Source organism: Strix uralensis, chromosome 8 (genome assembly GCF_047716275.1).
Source record: "Strix uralensis isolate ZFMK-TIS-50842 chromosome 8, bStrUra1, whole genome shotgun sequence".
NCBI lineage: Eukaryota > Metazoa > Chordata > Aves > Strigiformes > Strigidae > Strix > Strix uralensis.
The window spans coordinates 6101363-6117848 of NC_133979.1; the positions used below are offsets into that span (position 1 = coordinate 6101363).

A 16486-nucleotide genomic window follows, 5' to 3' on the forward strand; every position below is an offset into this window, starting at 1 on the left:
GTGGATTTGTCGTAGGATTTCATTATTCACCTTGAGCTTGTGTGTATTTCAGATCTGCTCCATCTTCACCAGAAATTTCACCCCAGTCATCACCTCGACCCCATAGGCCCAACAGTGACCGCCTCTCCATCTTGACTAAGCTGGTTCGAAAAGGAGAAAAAAAGGGACTTTTTGTAGAGAAAATGCCTGTGCGGATATATCAGGTAGAGCACTCTGAAAGTGGCAACTAAACCCTACTCATGTGGAATTTAAGCATGTAGTGAGAGGAACACAGTAACTTTGAAGGTGGCCTTGAAGTAATTCCCTTCTTGAAAGCAAAGCTAGAAAATAATTCTGGATTCTGACATAAAGTTATTAAAAAGGGGTTCAGTGGTACATTATTGTAAGTTTTCCTGTCCCTTCTCACAAAATTGACCCAATATTCTTTGCTTTGAAGAAACTGTAGGCAAATTAGTCAAACATGAGATGTGGCAGCAGTCAGCATGCAAGCAGGGAGAGATAAGAGCAGAGAAGATGCTTCATTTGAAGTACACGTGAGGAGCAATGGAGACAATGGCAAATTAGTCATCCTCAAGTTCTTGAGTTCACAAAACCAGCTTCATTTCTGTTCATGTCTGTTAGCTTATGTAATACTGAACATGATCTCAAAGGGGAAAACACAGATGGTGAAGGCAACTTTGCAAGTCAGGACTGAAAATGGAGGTGTCTTGGCATTGGCAGAGCAGTGAGAGGATGGTAGAACCTGGGTATCGGTTGGCTGTCATAAGAGGAAGGTGTCAGTCTGCAGGCCTGCAGCTCTGGTCCATGCAGGAGAGGGTACAATCTTGCATATATTTGGCCTTCTGAACACACCCCATCCTGCTGATCTGCTCATGTGCAAGAGAGCCTACATCACATACCCAGTCAGAATAAACTCTGTAGGCTATGTGCAGCCCTCCAAGTGGGCTGGACCAGGGCATTAATAGTCACTTTAGGCATTCTTGTATCCAGGGCTGTATTATTACAATAAACAGAACTTGGCTCAAATTTACCGAGAGTCTTTCAACAAGATCTCATTTGAAAAAAGAGGGGGTTGGCATTTAAGTACATTAATGTGGCTGCAGCTTGTAATTATACCATGGCTCCTTGCTCTTTACGTGTACACTTGCTAAGCACTCCTTTCAGGTTTGAAGGATGTTCTCTTGGCTTTTTTGTTAAAAGCAAGCAAAAAAAATAGAACTTATTGGCAACTTCTTCCTTTTTCTTTTCCCTTAATGGCCAAACGATTAAGTCCCTCATCTGTTGTCTTCTGTTTTGTAATATCCTTGGAAGAAAATCACTGGTTTTATACAAATCTAAGTCTCCTTTATGTATTTTCCCCTCTGCTGAAGTAGTGATTCAGAGCGTAAACAGAATAGGTCTGACACTGGTTTTTAAACACCACACATATTTACCTAAAAGATGCAAATTTAGTTAGAGAAATGTACTTTGACAACATCTTAATTTTTTTCTCCTTCTTTTACAGATGGTGAGAGATGAAAACTTGAAATTTATGAAGAACAGAGATGTATACAGTAGCGACTACTTCAGTTTTGTTCTTTCATTAGCTTCACTGAATGCTGTAAGTACCTAGATTTTAATCTTGGAGTATTTGGAATATGTTGGGTAGAAGGGGCCACAGACACTATTTGGGTCACAACCAGGAAAACCGGAAGACTAGAGTTAACATGATCTTGCTTTTCCAGCTGAGCAAATAATTATCTCCAGTAATTTTTCACACTGATAACATCTGTTTCAAAGCAGACTCTGGCCTCCTGTTCTAGTAGTGGGAGAAACATCATTCCAACATAGTAAAATTTGTGAAATAGCACACACCTTCTTTGTTAATGATGTAAACTGAGCACTAGAGGGACAGAAATTCCTCTGTGGAAGATCCAAAAGTTGGTGTTAGTCACCTCAAATTTGATAGACTTTCATAGGAAATACATTTTACTAAGTTTTTCTAAAAGGAGTAACGGAGAAACCAGCATTTATTGAATTTATTAAATCCACAGATCTCGTGGGCCTTACAGCAAGTTTGTTCCTGTTTTAGCGTATTTGTTAACTAGCGTAGTCAGCACCAGAGACACTTTTTAGCACAGAAAAAGGCTTAGTCTTATTTTTTCCAAATGAAGTAAATTACTCGGATAGAGTATGTTGATGTGTTTAAGAGGCAGCATATGTGCTGCAAGCCTGCTCTGAAGTAAATTTGTGTTTCTTTCAGACTAAGGTAAAGCATCCTTATTATCCATGCATGGCAAAGGTGAGCTTACAGCTGGCAGTCCAATTCCTCTTCCAAACTTATCTCCGAACCAAGAAGAAACTCAGGTAAGGCCCTGTTCTGGGTACCACAGCAACATATGCTGAGGTTTTCATGCTTGTTGTTCCTACAGCACCTTGAAATACTGCAGTTAGCATAGACATTCACAGGAGCAGCAATACATTTCTGCTTTGTATTGGAATCCCATTGTAAAGAAATCTGAGAGGAAGGAGGATCAGGTATAAGCTGGCAGTTTGCTCCCTCTCCCAGCTGTCCATTATTTTGGTGGTAGTGGATTAGGCATGGAAAGGCTTTAATGGATTTAAAGACAGCAAGTTGTTCCAAAATACTTCTCTAAGTATGTTTTTTGTCTTAAGCCATCTAATGTGTGTTCAATTAAAGTAAAAATTCTTTCTATCTGGCAATCAAGAAACATGATTTAGGCTTTGGAGGTGTTTTTTCTCTTTCATTACTGACACTTGTCCCTGTTTGTTAAAGGGCTGATACAGAAGAATGGATTGCCACCATAGATGCACTGCTCTCCAAAAGCATTGATGCTTGTCAGTGGTTAGTTGAATATTTCGTTGGGCCAGAGGGCCGGGAGCTTGTAAAGTAAGTACTGGTAATTCTGTCTTACGTGTTTTGTGTCTTGTGTATGGATAAAGCTTCCTAATAACATGATCTGGCCTATACTGATGTATTCCCAAAGAGCTGACTGTGCACATTCTTTAAACAGACACTCTAGATAATCACTTAGGTTTTTATTTCTAGTATTTTCTCTGATTGTGAAGCTTTCTGAGTAATTCTGAAAATCTAATAAAATAGTGCAGCGTACGTGGAGGAGGATGCAGATGTTTAATTCAGTGGAGTGCCTTGGAATGTGTTTAAGTTCATGTGTAGTCACTCCTGAAAGTGGTGGGAGAGGAGAATGTGGTGAAAGTGCTTGGGTTAAGGTCAGCTAAATACACCTGACAAAGATCACAGATAAACTGGAAAGAGTTTTTCTCCCCAAGCTCAAGATCGGCTAATAGGTCCTTTGTAAACACCCAAGACAAATTATTGAAGGTCTGACACACTTAGAGAGGTGTGTCAATGAAAGAAAGTTTTCTCTTTGAAGTTGCATTGAAGGACAGGATCCTATGATAGCTTTTCAGTTCAGCTTTTTTGTTACCGGAATGAATAAATGTGAAGTAATATTGTAGGCCTTACTAGTGACAAGCAGGAGTGCAGGAAAATAAGTTAAAGCTTATCCACAGAAGTACAACACAAGAAGTATTTGAACTGTTACCCTTCTTAAAATGGTAACCACCACACTTATTCATGGTAACTGTGTGTACACGTTGATTCCAGTTCTCTTTGCAGCTTCGCCTTTTATCTTCCAGGACTTTCCTCCTGGAATGCAGTGTAAGAGAGGTGCGGGTTGCTGTAGCCACTATTCTTGAAAAAACCCTTGACAGTGCCTTGCTTTATCAGGAGAAGGTTAGTGTCACCTCGTCACCAGTGATCCTGTTGGTTGTCTCTACCAGCTCTTGCTTTGTTTGCAGACAGTGCCGTGTGATTTGTAAATCACAAGGTGAAAGGCACTCATCTTGATCATGCTTGTAGCTCTTCATTTCTTGCTCTTCATCTCATGCGTTAACAGACAAGTTAATACTTGTCTGTTCCTACACTAGGAGGTAACACGCTGCTGCAATTCTCAGAATTTAAATTCAAAGTATTACTTATAATTCTGCCTGATTTCAGCTTGTCTTATAAACTGGTATCACATGTTCTTTTAATAGTTTGAAAACAGTGTTTTCTTAAGATTTATTATCTTCTTCTAAGTCCAGAAATCATCTTAATTTTTCACTGATTCTCCTTCCTCCCTCAGAAGTAGTAGCAGCAGTAGTAACCGAGTTATCTTACTCCAGAGAGAGACCATAAGTGTGGTTATTGTTAAAAGTTTAATTTTCTATTAAAAAATCGGCGAGTAAGTTTGGGAAGTGCAGCTTTGTTACATTTTGCTGAGCTCAATATTCTAGGAAAACCAGCAGGAAGTTTGTTAAAAGGAGTCATTTGTAGAATGTTTGAGCCTGTTTCCCTTGGTAAACATGACCCTGTTTCCCTTGGGATGCCTGTACCAAATCAAGTGTATTAAGAGAACTGAGACATAAGTGTTATATGTGTTCTGATGTGTTCCTGTAGGTTGTCAGTGGAGGCTTGGATGCATTTAAACGTCTTAAGTCTTGTTTAGTCTGAAATCTTTTTTTTTTTTACATCAAATTTTAATATTTGATATGATAGAATGTTTTTTCTATCCAGTTTCTGGGATCTATCCTTTTTCATCCAGTGTCACAGGTGGATGGCACTACTGTTCTATAGGCTTCTGCTAAGAAAGTTTGTCATATTTAGAGCTTTAAGGAGAGATTTCTGTGAGGTCCTTCAAGCTGAATACAGGGAGTAGGGAGGTGAACATTTACAATATAGTTTGATAATTTTTGGTTACTTCCTCTTGGCTGTTAGTTGCTATCTGTTAACTGGGAGGTAATAAATTATATACCAATGTGTAATACCCTTAGTGTGCTTTGATGCAAACTAAACACTTGACATTGCTTTTTGCATAGTTGATTGTGATAGTGCGCTAACATGAGACCTAGAGTGACAGTTTATTTCTCATCTGGTTTGTTTTGCATTACTGTAATGACTGGAACATTTGAACATCAGTCTGAGGATTAATTTGAATTGCTTTAAAAATATTGCAAATTTACGTAACTGCTGAGTTCCACCTCTGAGCAATTTACCTATAAGCCAATGCTTTCATTACTATCCTGTGTAATACACGCAGCACTCCTGCAGAAGAGTTAAAAATGGGAAGGCTGCAATGCTACGTTAGCTACTGATATCACAGCAAGCTTATCTGACCACACATGATTTTGTTAACCATAACCATAACTCTGATCTGTGAAACACTTTTGGGTTTCAAGCAGCAGACAGTTCTTACATTCAAATTATTTTTTTCACAGCTAAAAAGTCTACATCAGTTATTGGAGGTGCTACTTGCTCTGCTGGATAAAGATGTACCTGAAAACTGTAAAAACTGTGCTCAGTACTTTTTGCTATTCAATAACTTTGTACAGAAGGTAAGAAACCATTGTTTTTCATGCTATTTTAATTTTAAAGGACAATAGTAAAGCAGCTAGTCATCCATATTCATAGAAGGTTTAAGCAGCAGAGTGACACACTTCCAGAACTGTTATTAGATTATTCTTTTTTCTTCTTTTTTTGAGAAGTAAATGGCTTTGAACACTGGATTAGGATAAAATCATACAAAAATATACCAGCAAAGTATACCAGTTGAAGATGTCATTTCCAGAGTCTGAATTTTGGGCTTCTGTTTTGGGGGGGTGTTCTTGGCTGTTCTTTTAAAAAAAAAAAAAAAAATCCAGTATTCAGGATTTTGTCCTATAGGAAGCAGAATAACTGACTGGACTGTACTGTTCACCCCAGTATGGTTTCTCTCTATTCTCCTATTCTTTTTTCTTTTTTTATATGATGCTTACTTTGCATATGCTGATTCTGATCTGGTTTATATACTGTGCTCTATAAAATGAGACAACTTTTTAGAGGTGTACCTTATTGATCTGGGTGATTATTTTTTTAGAGTGAAAAATGCAGTGTTTAGCCTATGCATTTTCCTTTTGTTCCCTAGAGCACTAATTCTTTACCTGCCCAGGAATGTAACTTTTTATTGTTGTCTAAACAGCAGGGTATAAGGGCTAGCAGTCTTCTTCTCAGACATTCTGCTTTGAGGCACATGATCAACTTTCTCCTTGGCCCTAACCGGCAGAGTAATCAGGTAAAAGTTTACGCAGCATGTGTTGTGCTGTAGTTTGTCCATCCCCATGTTTTTTATGATGCTTAAATTATGGACAAATACTTTCCATGTGGTAGGATAGACTAATCCTTGGATGATTCTGTAAACTTCATGCAAGTCTTAGTCTACCTCTGCACAGTTAGTGTGGAGATAACTGTTTTGGCAGAAGTGAGTGTCATGTTTTTGATGATAACAAAAATTTCACCAAATTCAAAGTGTTAGAACATGGTGGTGGACTGTTAAGGACATTGCTTTGTTTTGATTTGACAGAAGTTGACTAAATCAACCAATCAAAAGCTAATTAAATCTCTCTTTTGGCTCAAGCAGAATCGCAGGTGGAGTTCAGCACAAGCACGTGAGTTTGGATATCTTCACAACACTGTAGCACTACTTGTTTTGCACTCTGACGTCTCCTCACAAAGAAATGTTGGTAAGAACTGTGGTGTTGCCTTTGCATTTCTGTTACTTTGACTGGGAGGAACTTAATATCAGTGAGGGAAATACAATAAATCTGAATTTAAGGCAGTAATGGTTAGCATATGTTTGATTATTTTTTATTTTGCTGTAAATGTACCGAGAGGCTTTCGCACAGTATTACAGGCACTCGTGGAGACTGAGGGGCGGAACATTGATATTAACATTATTGTGCCTTCCCCCCCTTACCCATATGCCTAAAGGGTCTTTCCTCATGTCAGTGAATCAAGCTGTGTCACTGTTGGCTGGAACAGACTCGCAGCCTAACAGGCTGTATTTTGCTTAGATTTGTTGTGTGTTTTGCTAATCTGAAGGGGGGAGTATTTAGACTGAACTACTGAATAACAAGCAATTAAACACTCTGCCAGATATTTCTTACAAGAGACAGAAGTATCCAAATAAAGATAATACAGGAATAAGTTGAGATCCGGAGTTTCCTGAAGGAGGAATTTAAAGTTGTCTTTTTAAAAGAATAACTTGATTTCTGTCTAGGATTAAAAGTTTCTGAAGTTGGAGGTGGTCAGAAATCATAAAGTAAAAGAAGAATGATATGATGATGATAAATGATGATGATAATGAGATGAATATGATAAATGTGCAAAGTGATTGGGTGTGGAACTAAAGCCCAGAGTACTGATAGTAAATATGAGCATTTTGCTTTGACCTTCTTGCAGTTTGTTTGCCTTTGTTGTCACTAAAGTAAACAACACTTCAGTGTGCAAGAGATTGTTACTTGGAGGGGTACCATATGAGCTATAAGCTAGTTGAGATAAGTGCATTAGAGATTACATGGTGCCAAATGAGCAGCAGTGTCTTCAAGGTGTGTGGAACAAACTAATTTATTAGTGGATTGTTTTTGTATTTGCTCTTATAGCTCCTGGTCTCTTTAAGCAGCGTCCACCTCTAAGCATCACCGCTTCAGGTCCGCTTTTGACGCTTCATGAAGAAGTGGAAGCCTTGTTATTCCTGTCTGAAGGAAAACCCTACTTAATGGAGGTATCTGTTCTAAATTCTACCCTGCCTCAACCTGAAAGCTGCTCTGATGTGATTTATTTGAAGTATCCTTACATGAAAACCACTGAATATTAAAAAGCAACCAGCAAGGGAGTATGTGGTTATTATTTTGAGCCTAAAGAAGGCGGCACCTTTGGTTTCCTCTTGGCCCCTTCTTATTCTAGTATAACTTAGGGATCTGGTTTGAGAGTTTACGAAGTTAGCAAAAGCAGCTGAACACGTTTTTCAAGTCCCCATGCAGGCAGTGACCGTGTCAGCTGGAGCTGCTAACTTGGATTGCTCTGACATAATGGATCACACTTGCCCAGACCCTTGGAGGTGGGCAGCAGGAGCTGAAGGGGGGGGCTATGAGGGCAGGGGTTCAGCTTGCTGGGCCATGCAGGTGCTGGGAGAAAAAGCTGCACCTTCCTGAAAAAGATTAACATTCAATTACAAACTTAAAAATAATTGTGTGGCTGTGTCTGAAATGGTTTGCACTTCTCCATTAGGTGATGTATGCGTTACGAGAGCTAACTGGATCTCTGTCGGTTCTCATTGAGATGGTGGTGTACTGCTGCTTCTGTAATGAGCACTTTTCCTTTACTGTGCTACACTTCATCAAGGTAGGGAGATAATCAAGATAAGCTTTTTGCATAAGTGTTTCTTCTAGGCTTTGGTCATACTGTGTCTTGTGGGTTATACTGGCACTGAGATCTGCAGAACAATCAGTACAGTTTGTTGGATTTGGGGGGGTGTTGGTGGGTTTGGGTGCGTTTTTTTTAAACTTTTACTGTTTAAACCAACAAATTTTCAAAAATCTGTAAAGCTGTCTTGTAGTTCTTTGCATCATCAACATACTTTGCTATCTAAGTAACTTTATATTTCTTACATACAGACTCAGCTGGAAACTGCTCCACCTCATGAACTGAAAAATATATTCCAGTTACTCCATGAGATACTGGTAGGTGGTACAGGATAGATTTTGTATCGATGCATAATGACAAAAGTCAGGACTGCATTGGTAATTTCAACATCAACATATCTTTTAATCTTTCAGTTTGGAGTTTTTATGAATTTTTAAACTGCTGTCTTGATAATCCAGTGATACATGCAACTTCATAAGTTATTTTTCATCTTGAGGTGGTTAAAACTATTGCGTAGAATAGATACAGGTATCACACACAACTTACATGGATCTTTTTCTTTCCTAACAGGTTATTGAAGACCCATTACAAGTAGAGCGCATCAAATTTGCCTTTGAAACTGAAAACGGATTAATAGGCAAGTAAGCCAGTGGGTGAATGACTCTCTCCTGCTGACCCTTACGGTGATGATGGTTCATATCATCTCCTAGTTTCTAATCCTTCTAAACTGTTTTACTTCTCAGGGAAAACAACTCGACACATTTGATATAGGGACCACCATCCTAAAAAACACTCTGAGAAAATCCAAAATAAGCATTAGAATGTGATAATAATGACAAACTGGAAAGGAATTTAACGGGGAAAAATTAATTATCTCTCACAACAGCAGTCAGTGAACCCAGAGAAGAGTGGTACTTATGTACTTAAAAACTGACATTAACCTTAACCAAGGGGTTGGCAAGAGACTTTTTTTAAATAAGCAGCAGAACAGGGTGAATACGTAATACGGGGGGGGAAGTACCTTGGATTAACATAACAGAGTAGCTCTGTGAATCCTGTAGCCTTAAAAATTAATTTTTATTTCCTATGTATCTCGAAATTGCCAAGCTTTTTGTTTTGTCAGTGTCCTAATTACCATAAAAGAAAAAGTGGTTCAGCATGGAAGGATGCAAATACTACTAACTGCAGGATAGCCTCATAATCTGACAGGTGGCTCCCATTTTCTGCTGCTCGTACAAAGTGTTGTCTCTCCATTTGATACAGAGACTTTACTGAAGTGAAGTTACTAAAGCATTCAAAAACAACAGAAAAGTCCCAGCAGTGATGAGAGCTTGCTTCATGTGAATCAGGAGAAGAGGCTTTGTGTGCAAGAGAAATGTGGGGTAGCCACATGGTGCTCAAAGAGCACCTCTGATGAGTTAGTGCAGCTCGAGCATCTCTTTCATAGCTGTTTGGCTCAGGAGCTGCTTCAGATTATGGCTTTGACCTTAAGTTATTTTGGATTCTGTTTTAGTGAGAAGGAATGTTTAGCTTTGTTCTTTCTGTCTTATACTTCAGTGCTCTTCTGTTTAGTAGTTTCCATGTATGACTGATAGAAAAGGAGATAATATGCAGCAGTGGAAGGGAATAGCTAAGTGGTTATTTTATTTCTGGATAAATAGGTCCCACTTGGACCAATTCTGTAACTTGGGCAATACATGATCTTTTTTCCTCTATGGAGGAGAGGTGCAATTATTCAATTGGATTTTTATGTTGAAGGCTTCAAGAACTCCTGTGAGTTTTGGGAGTGAAAGTTGTAGTTTTACCTTGGAGTTTGTTACAGCAGAACTGAACAGCATTCAGTCTCACTGCCCATGGACCGTGACCTGTCTGTCACATTGGCTAGTTTTACTTCAAGAAAGGAAATCAGGAAGTAATAGTTTTCTGTGGTCCTCAGTAGGGTATTTGTGCATAATTTGCAGTGCACCAGTGCTGTAATTTTAATCATCTGCTGTGCTTTGACAGTAGAAAAACGCAATTTGCAGTTCCCTAGCAATTATTTGCCAACTTCAGAGGTTTCGCTGCAGTGTTCTTCGCTGACTGCTATGGACAGAGCACCTTTTGAGTAGCAAATCTGATTGTGGCAGCTCTGTGGAAATCTTTGTGCTTCTCATTCAAAGAATTTTGTTAAAAAATGAGGGAATTCAGGGTGTAGAAAACTTCCTGGTAGGAATGGCCTGGGGTTTTGCCCAGGTCTCCCATAGAAGAGTATCATGGATGTTGAATTCTGCTGTGCTTGTTTGTGTGAAGAGTTTATACATTCTTCTAGCTTTGCAAATTTTGATCCAGGTGGAAGCTGGTGATCTGGTCCATTTAAGGGGGTTTCAGACAAATTTTTTTTTCCCTTCAGATAGATGTAACCATAGCGATTATCTAACATAGAATGGATTATAGGGGAAGAATAACTGCATTAGGAGAGGACTGTTTAAAATTCAGGTACCGCATTTGAAAGAATTACTGCATTTTCACTTTGATCTATTTTTAATCCAATGGAGTTGTGGAAGTGCTTAAAACTGCCAGCAATACAGCAGTGTGTTTAACACAAATACTCATGCTAACATCTGTAGAAATAACTTCTGTCACCTAAGTTAAAATTTTAGCTTCGTCTTCGTTATGTTTTCAGACTGGCTGGTACACAGAAATATGAATTGTGGTTTTTAATCCCTGTGTTGCTTCCCACAGCCTTGATGCACCACAGCAACCATGTGGACAGCAGCCGTTGTTACCAGTGTGTCAAGTTCCTTGTTACTTTGGCTCAGAAGTGAGTAATATGGGTTTCAGAAGTTTAACCTCATCCTTACCTTAGGCCCCTTTGTGACTATGTAGGCTGCTACTCTTCCTACTTTTGATCAGTTTTATCTTTTGTTACTGTGATATGTGGTGCTCAAATGTCTTGATAGTACATGTGTCAGCATGAAGTGAGATCTTTACTGTTTAGTACCTGAGATGGATTTCTCAGATAAGAAGAGATGATTGCTGTTTATAAAGGGAAAGATCAGCTACATCCTGTAGAGCAGGAGCCTAGTCTGAAGACCAAGATAAACATAAGGAAACTTTCCCAGATCTTTGAAATACTACAATTCCTAAATTCTCTCTGTTTAAAACTTGGCATATGCCCTGATAAAACATAGTTCTGAAACATGAATCTGTGTAGTAGACTACTTTGTGTAAACTCTACTAGGCATTATTGCTTTTGCTAATTCAGTTAATAACAGGGCTGGACAGTTTAAGTCAGAGCTTGCAGTGATAACTGCATACAGAGGGCAACAGCGTAGAGAGAGAGGTCTACTGATTTTTTTCTTTTTTTAAGTTTGCCACAATGCCAGAACCAATGTTTCATCAGTTAAATCAAATTCTCCAACAACAATGTCATTAAATTTATACCACTTTTCCACATCCCCAAGGTGCCCTACTGCAAAAGATTATTTCAAGGAGAATTCCCACCACTGGAGTTGGGCTGTGCAGTGGCTACAGAAAAAGGTAATTTGGTTGTAACCTTATGGAGAAACTGTCTCTTTGTTTACAGTGAGAATTACAAAATCTTCATCCTCTATGTGTCTCTCTGAGATGACTAAAAACAAAATATGAGCTGTTTTGTTTTTTACGAGGACAGTTTGGATTCAGCTAAATCTGATGCATGCAAGAACTTCAGTAGGCCCCCACGTGTTTCAGGCATAGATGCGTGAACAGTGAATAAAGCTAAGTGTGAATGGTTGTAATGATTATTCCATGCCATATGGGAAGCTTTCAGTGCCACTGTATTCATGTTAGAAGGTTTCCACTTTTTTAAAAAAGCAGTTTTCCTTTGCCTGTGTGTTGATGCGAGAGAATGCATAAATGAGTGGATTCCTTACAGAACCATTGCAGCTTTGCACGAAACGTAGCTGTTGACAGATACAGCTTTTTCCTCCCACACATGCAGTTTTTGTTCTTCCCTATAAACTTCACGTAGGTTGGCCAACGCATCTTTAATAAATACCCAAGAACACCCTGGAAACTTAAAGCTCAGCAGAATTGGCCCAGGTTGGCCCACAGGCAAACAGGGACATGCTTGGTCTCCCAGCACTGCGTGTACAATGCGACAGTATCCCAGCTCCAGGCTGCCTTTCTGTCCTGACAGCTGCTGCCAGGCAGATGTCAGATGCATAAACTAGTTTTGTACTCAACACTGGAAGCAGAATTAGTGGGATGCTTGCAGTGCAGCTGGCACAACTTGTTGCCACTCTCCCCTTGAAACGCAGCGAACTGACAGGTCTGGATAGTCCTGCTGTACTTACTGGGTCATGTAAACCCTGAATCCACCACTCTTCAGCTGGCACCCAGTAACTTGCACACAGTTACCAAATAAAGAGAGTTGGTTGCTAGTTTTCAGCTGGAGGACGATGGCCTCTTTGACTGCATTAAGAGCACGTGCTTGTCTATGCCCCCGATCTCCAGCTTGTTGCCAGAGGATTCAGGAAGCTTGTTCCAGACTTGTTAGTTCACCTACCATCACAAGTGCATGAGACTTTACACATGTAAAGCTTGTATGGCGATTTTATGGCTTTCTTGGCTTTTTATGCAGATGTCTGAACATTACTGGGCTCCACAGAGTAATGTGTCCAATGAAACATCAACTGCAAAAACCTTCCAGCGCACTATTTCAGCACAGGTATGTGTCAGTCGTGGGAGACAGTGTTAAACTTGGTTTATTTTCTTTTTGGTTTTCAGTTAGCATCTTGAGTTCTGGCAACCTTAATATATTTCATCGCACTTAAGACCATTCTTCCTTTAGAAGCCCAGGCACTGTGGTTGTTCCTAAAAAAACTAACCTTTGAATGATATTAGTCAGTACCTCACAATTACCTGCAGTGACTCGGCTATCTCACTACAGCAGCTATATTGTTTCAGAATCAACTTTTTTAAAAAAAAAAAAAATAAAAAATTATGAAATGAAGATATCACCATGGTCCCTGACGCTCTCTTGGACTGTTTCCAACTCAGGACACGCTGGCCTATGCCACAGCCTTGCTGAACGAGAAAGATCAGTCTGGAAGCAGTAACGGGTCAGAAAGTAGTCCAGCCAATGAGAATGGAGAGAGACATCTGCAGCAGGTAACAGTAAAATAAGGGCATTTTCTCTTCTGTTGCGTTGCTCCTGGGGCTCGGGTCAGAACCATCACTGAATGAAGACACAGTAGTTGTGCCTTACAAAAATAACGTGCCGTATCTTTCTCTCCCCATCCCTTGTGTGTATTGAAAGGGCTCAGAGTCTCCGATGATGATCGGTGAGCCTAAAAGTGACCTTGATGATGTTGACCCCTAGAGGATACCTATGAACACAAGAACAGATCAACTCAAACTTTTAATGCCTGGTACCTACTGAAACTGGAGTCCCGTTGCTTATGCCATTAGAAGAGTCTGGAAGAGAAGTGGCTTTATAGAATCAGAGGCAATGCCGGAGGAGGTTGTTTCCCTGAAAGCTAAAAGCGTTTTTTAGCCACAAAGGCTTCAGATCAATAAATGCTCTAGAAAACTGCATCTTCACCTGCAGTAGCTTATGACAGTCCAGACACCAAAAACAGTTTGTCAAGAAGATTTTATCAAATACACAAACGCTAGTGGTTGAATTTTTATGTGAACATTAAATGAGTGAATGTAAAACTGTTGCTTTTCTGTGATGCTGCAAAAAAATTCTTTTGGTTTTTATACAGGAAAAAGAAACAGACTGCCCTTATGTATGGAGGGCAAATTTTTAATCTTTCTGATAATGTTGAATAGGAATATTCAAATTTCTGTAAAGATGTGTGATGACTTACATTTCATTGTAAAATATTAGTTAAAGAATGGGTTTACATAAGGACTTCCGTATTTAATATGTCTCCCTGCTAATTTGTAAAGCTCTTTATGAGAAGGATAGCAAGATTGCTCTGTAAGGAGAGTGATTCCTTACAGAATGGTTTGGTCAAGGAGCTCTGGAATGGGTTGTCTTCTCTGGTACCCTTCCAAAAACCACAGGCAATTGGGAAGGGCAATAAAAGAAAAGCTTTGTTCTCTAGGTATGCAAGTGTTCTTTATTAAAGGATGTTGGTGGAATTAAAAAAAAAAAGTTAATGAGTAGTTAAAAGAAAAAAGCACTTTAAGATGGAATTCTGTTGCAGTTTTACTCATTAAATTTTTTTAACCTTTGGAGACATATTGAATAAAATGTAGTCTCAATCATGTGATCTGCAATCACTTGCTTATGCTTTGAAATTACTGAGAAAGTTGGTATTGGTTGTATATGATGAATAATTTCTGAAGTGAGTTGGGGACACTGTTGTGCAGATTTTATAGCAATTTTAACATGGGGAAAGAATGATTTGGCTTTGTTTGTATTTTCACTTGGCCAGGCAACGTTTAAAATATCACAGCTCTTTTGATTTGCTCGTAAACAACTGGAAACCAGTTGGGATGATTTGAGCACAGTTTTGTTTTCCGTGTCAAGTGCAGTTCAGTGATTTCTGGCTCTGGATACTAGCTTCTTTTGTGCCAACTAACTCCTCATCTTTTGTACATTTTGCGTTTGTCACGTTTTCTGCACTGCTTTTTGCCTTTATTTATGGATTCTGCCTTACTTTAAAAAAAAATTATATAAACAAACATGCACAGAAATGGGGGACATCTTAAGGAGTGCCTGGGTACCTCCAGAATAGATAAATTTGCCAAGTTAAAGGCACAACCAGCCAAAAAGTGCCTTTTTTTTCTTTTTACATACTGTTGCCGAAACAAGAAGCAGCAGACAGCTTTTCACTGTTGTGCACTAATATTGAAATTAATCAGTCATTTCACTGTTGGAAGTAAACATCCAATCTGATTTCAGCTGTACAGCTTTATAACTTATTGCGGGTTAAGAGAGCCGTTGTCATAAATTGCGCCTGCGAAGAAGTAAGGGTGGCATTGTAGTGAATATCTCACTTTCTTTTCCAAACAATGTCTTCATAGACACATGGCAGAGTTAGCATTTTATAAATGTTTCTGATAATGTGCTGGGACATTTTAAATGTGATGTTTTAAATTAATTTTGAATAAACCATTTCTTACGGATACCCCTTCTTCCTTCCCCCACCCCTAATACTTTGTTGATGGGTCATAAATCATCACAAGAAGTCAGTACACAGCGGTGATGGTGATGGAAGAAGCTGGTAACGTTCCTATGGGTTGGCACCACTTGTCACTTCAGGTTCCTGTTATTTCCTATGGAAACAACGTCCTCAATTACTGCAGGCCCAGAGAAGCGTTGATAAGAGAATTGCATCAGGATCACTCATCACCACTGTATACTTGAAACCAATACAAACTTTTTCATGGTTCTGCTCACGCTTGTACAAAGTCAATGGTTATAATTTGCAATAAGATGATACTTGGTCAATTATTTTTGTTTCCAGCTGCTGTCATTTGAACCTGCTGAAGATTATTTTTTGGAAAATAGAGTTCAACAAAACTAGTTTTTGTGTAAATTGTGATGCATTTCTATGTTGTAATTTTTACTGCCAATCTTTTTGGATGAAAATGTTTTTATACAGCTTACAAAATGTTCAGTGAGGATCAGCCGCAGCCTGCCTGTGAGCATTCGGGGAGATATTGTCCGACTGATACATAGACATTTGGCACTGGAAAAATAGGCAGTCTTGAACAGTCTTGGGATTCCTGGTCAATGGAATAAAGTTATTCCTTTCACAGAAAACTAGTGTAATCTTTAGAGTGCGCATACACTGCTACGCTGTTATCTTGTTGATCCTCTTATCTTGAAACTTCTTAGGCCAGTCCTGCAGGTGATAAGCCCTGAGAGGTTGCCCTGATTGCCATTTTGGCTCCTGTCCATTGTAAATGGAAGCAGCTGAATGCCCCTGCGGCTGCACTGCGGTGTATGCTTATACCATGGCATGTGCCTGGGCACTGTCAGATCTGTATCTGTGGGCAGTTTCTTCTCCTGGCCTTCTTAGCAGAATGATTTACCCTGGCTATGCTTGCAGCCAGGGATTAGGCCGGCTTTTGTGTGTCAGATAGCAAGATTTGCAGGCGATCTGGGCTTTGATTAATACTGCCTTTTCCGTTGGTGCGAGGTGCTGAAAGCTGGAGCCGCAGTAGTGCCGCGCTGCTGGTGTATTCCCCTGCTCGCCTCTGCTGCTGCCATAGCAGAACCAGGAGCTACAGCCCGGGCTGCCGGCCGGCTCTGCCTCCCTG

General features: G+C 39.5%; 1 protein-coding gene across 4 annotated transcripts in view; it reads left to right on the forward strand.

The window, feature by feature from the left end:
• USP24 (ubiquitin specific peptidase 24) overlaps positions 1–15986 on the forward strand; it is a 63172-nt gene extending 47186 nt beyond the window's left edge. For 2 of the 4 annotated variants that reach the window (XM_074875957.1, XM_074875959.1), the window contains 17 exons: positions 53–203; positions 1505–1600; positions 2243–2346; positions 2777–2890; positions 3661–3757; positions 5281–5397; positions 6021–6113; positions 6456–6561; positions 7480–7601; positions 8108–8221; positions 8494–8559; positions 8813–8879; positions 10964–11042; positions 11686–11761; positions 12846–12932; positions 13265–13375; positions 13524–15986. In XM_074875957.1, the coding sequence (XP_074732058.1) occupies positions 53–203; positions 1505–1600; positions 2243–2346; positions 2777–2890; positions 3661–3757; positions 5281–5397; positions 6021–6113; positions 6456–6561; positions 7480–7601; positions 8108–8221; positions 8494–8559; positions 8813–8879; positions 10964–11042; positions 11686–11761; positions 12846–12932; positions 13265–13375; positions 13524–13586 (1663 nt within the window). In that variant the 3' untranslated portion in view covers positions 13587–15986. Of the gene's footprint in view, positions 1–52; positions 204–1504; positions 1601–2242; positions 2347–2776; positions 2891–3660; positions 3758–5280; positions 5398–6020; positions 6114–6455; positions 6562–7479; positions 7602–8107; positions 8222–8493; positions 8560–8812; positions 8880–10963; positions 11043–11685; positions 11762–12845; positions 12933–13264; positions 13376–13523 lie in introns of those variants that run through there. The other 2 variants (XM_074875958.1, XM_074875960.1) reach the window with 2 other exon arrangements.
• Positions 15987–16486: the final 500 nt, after the last annotated feature.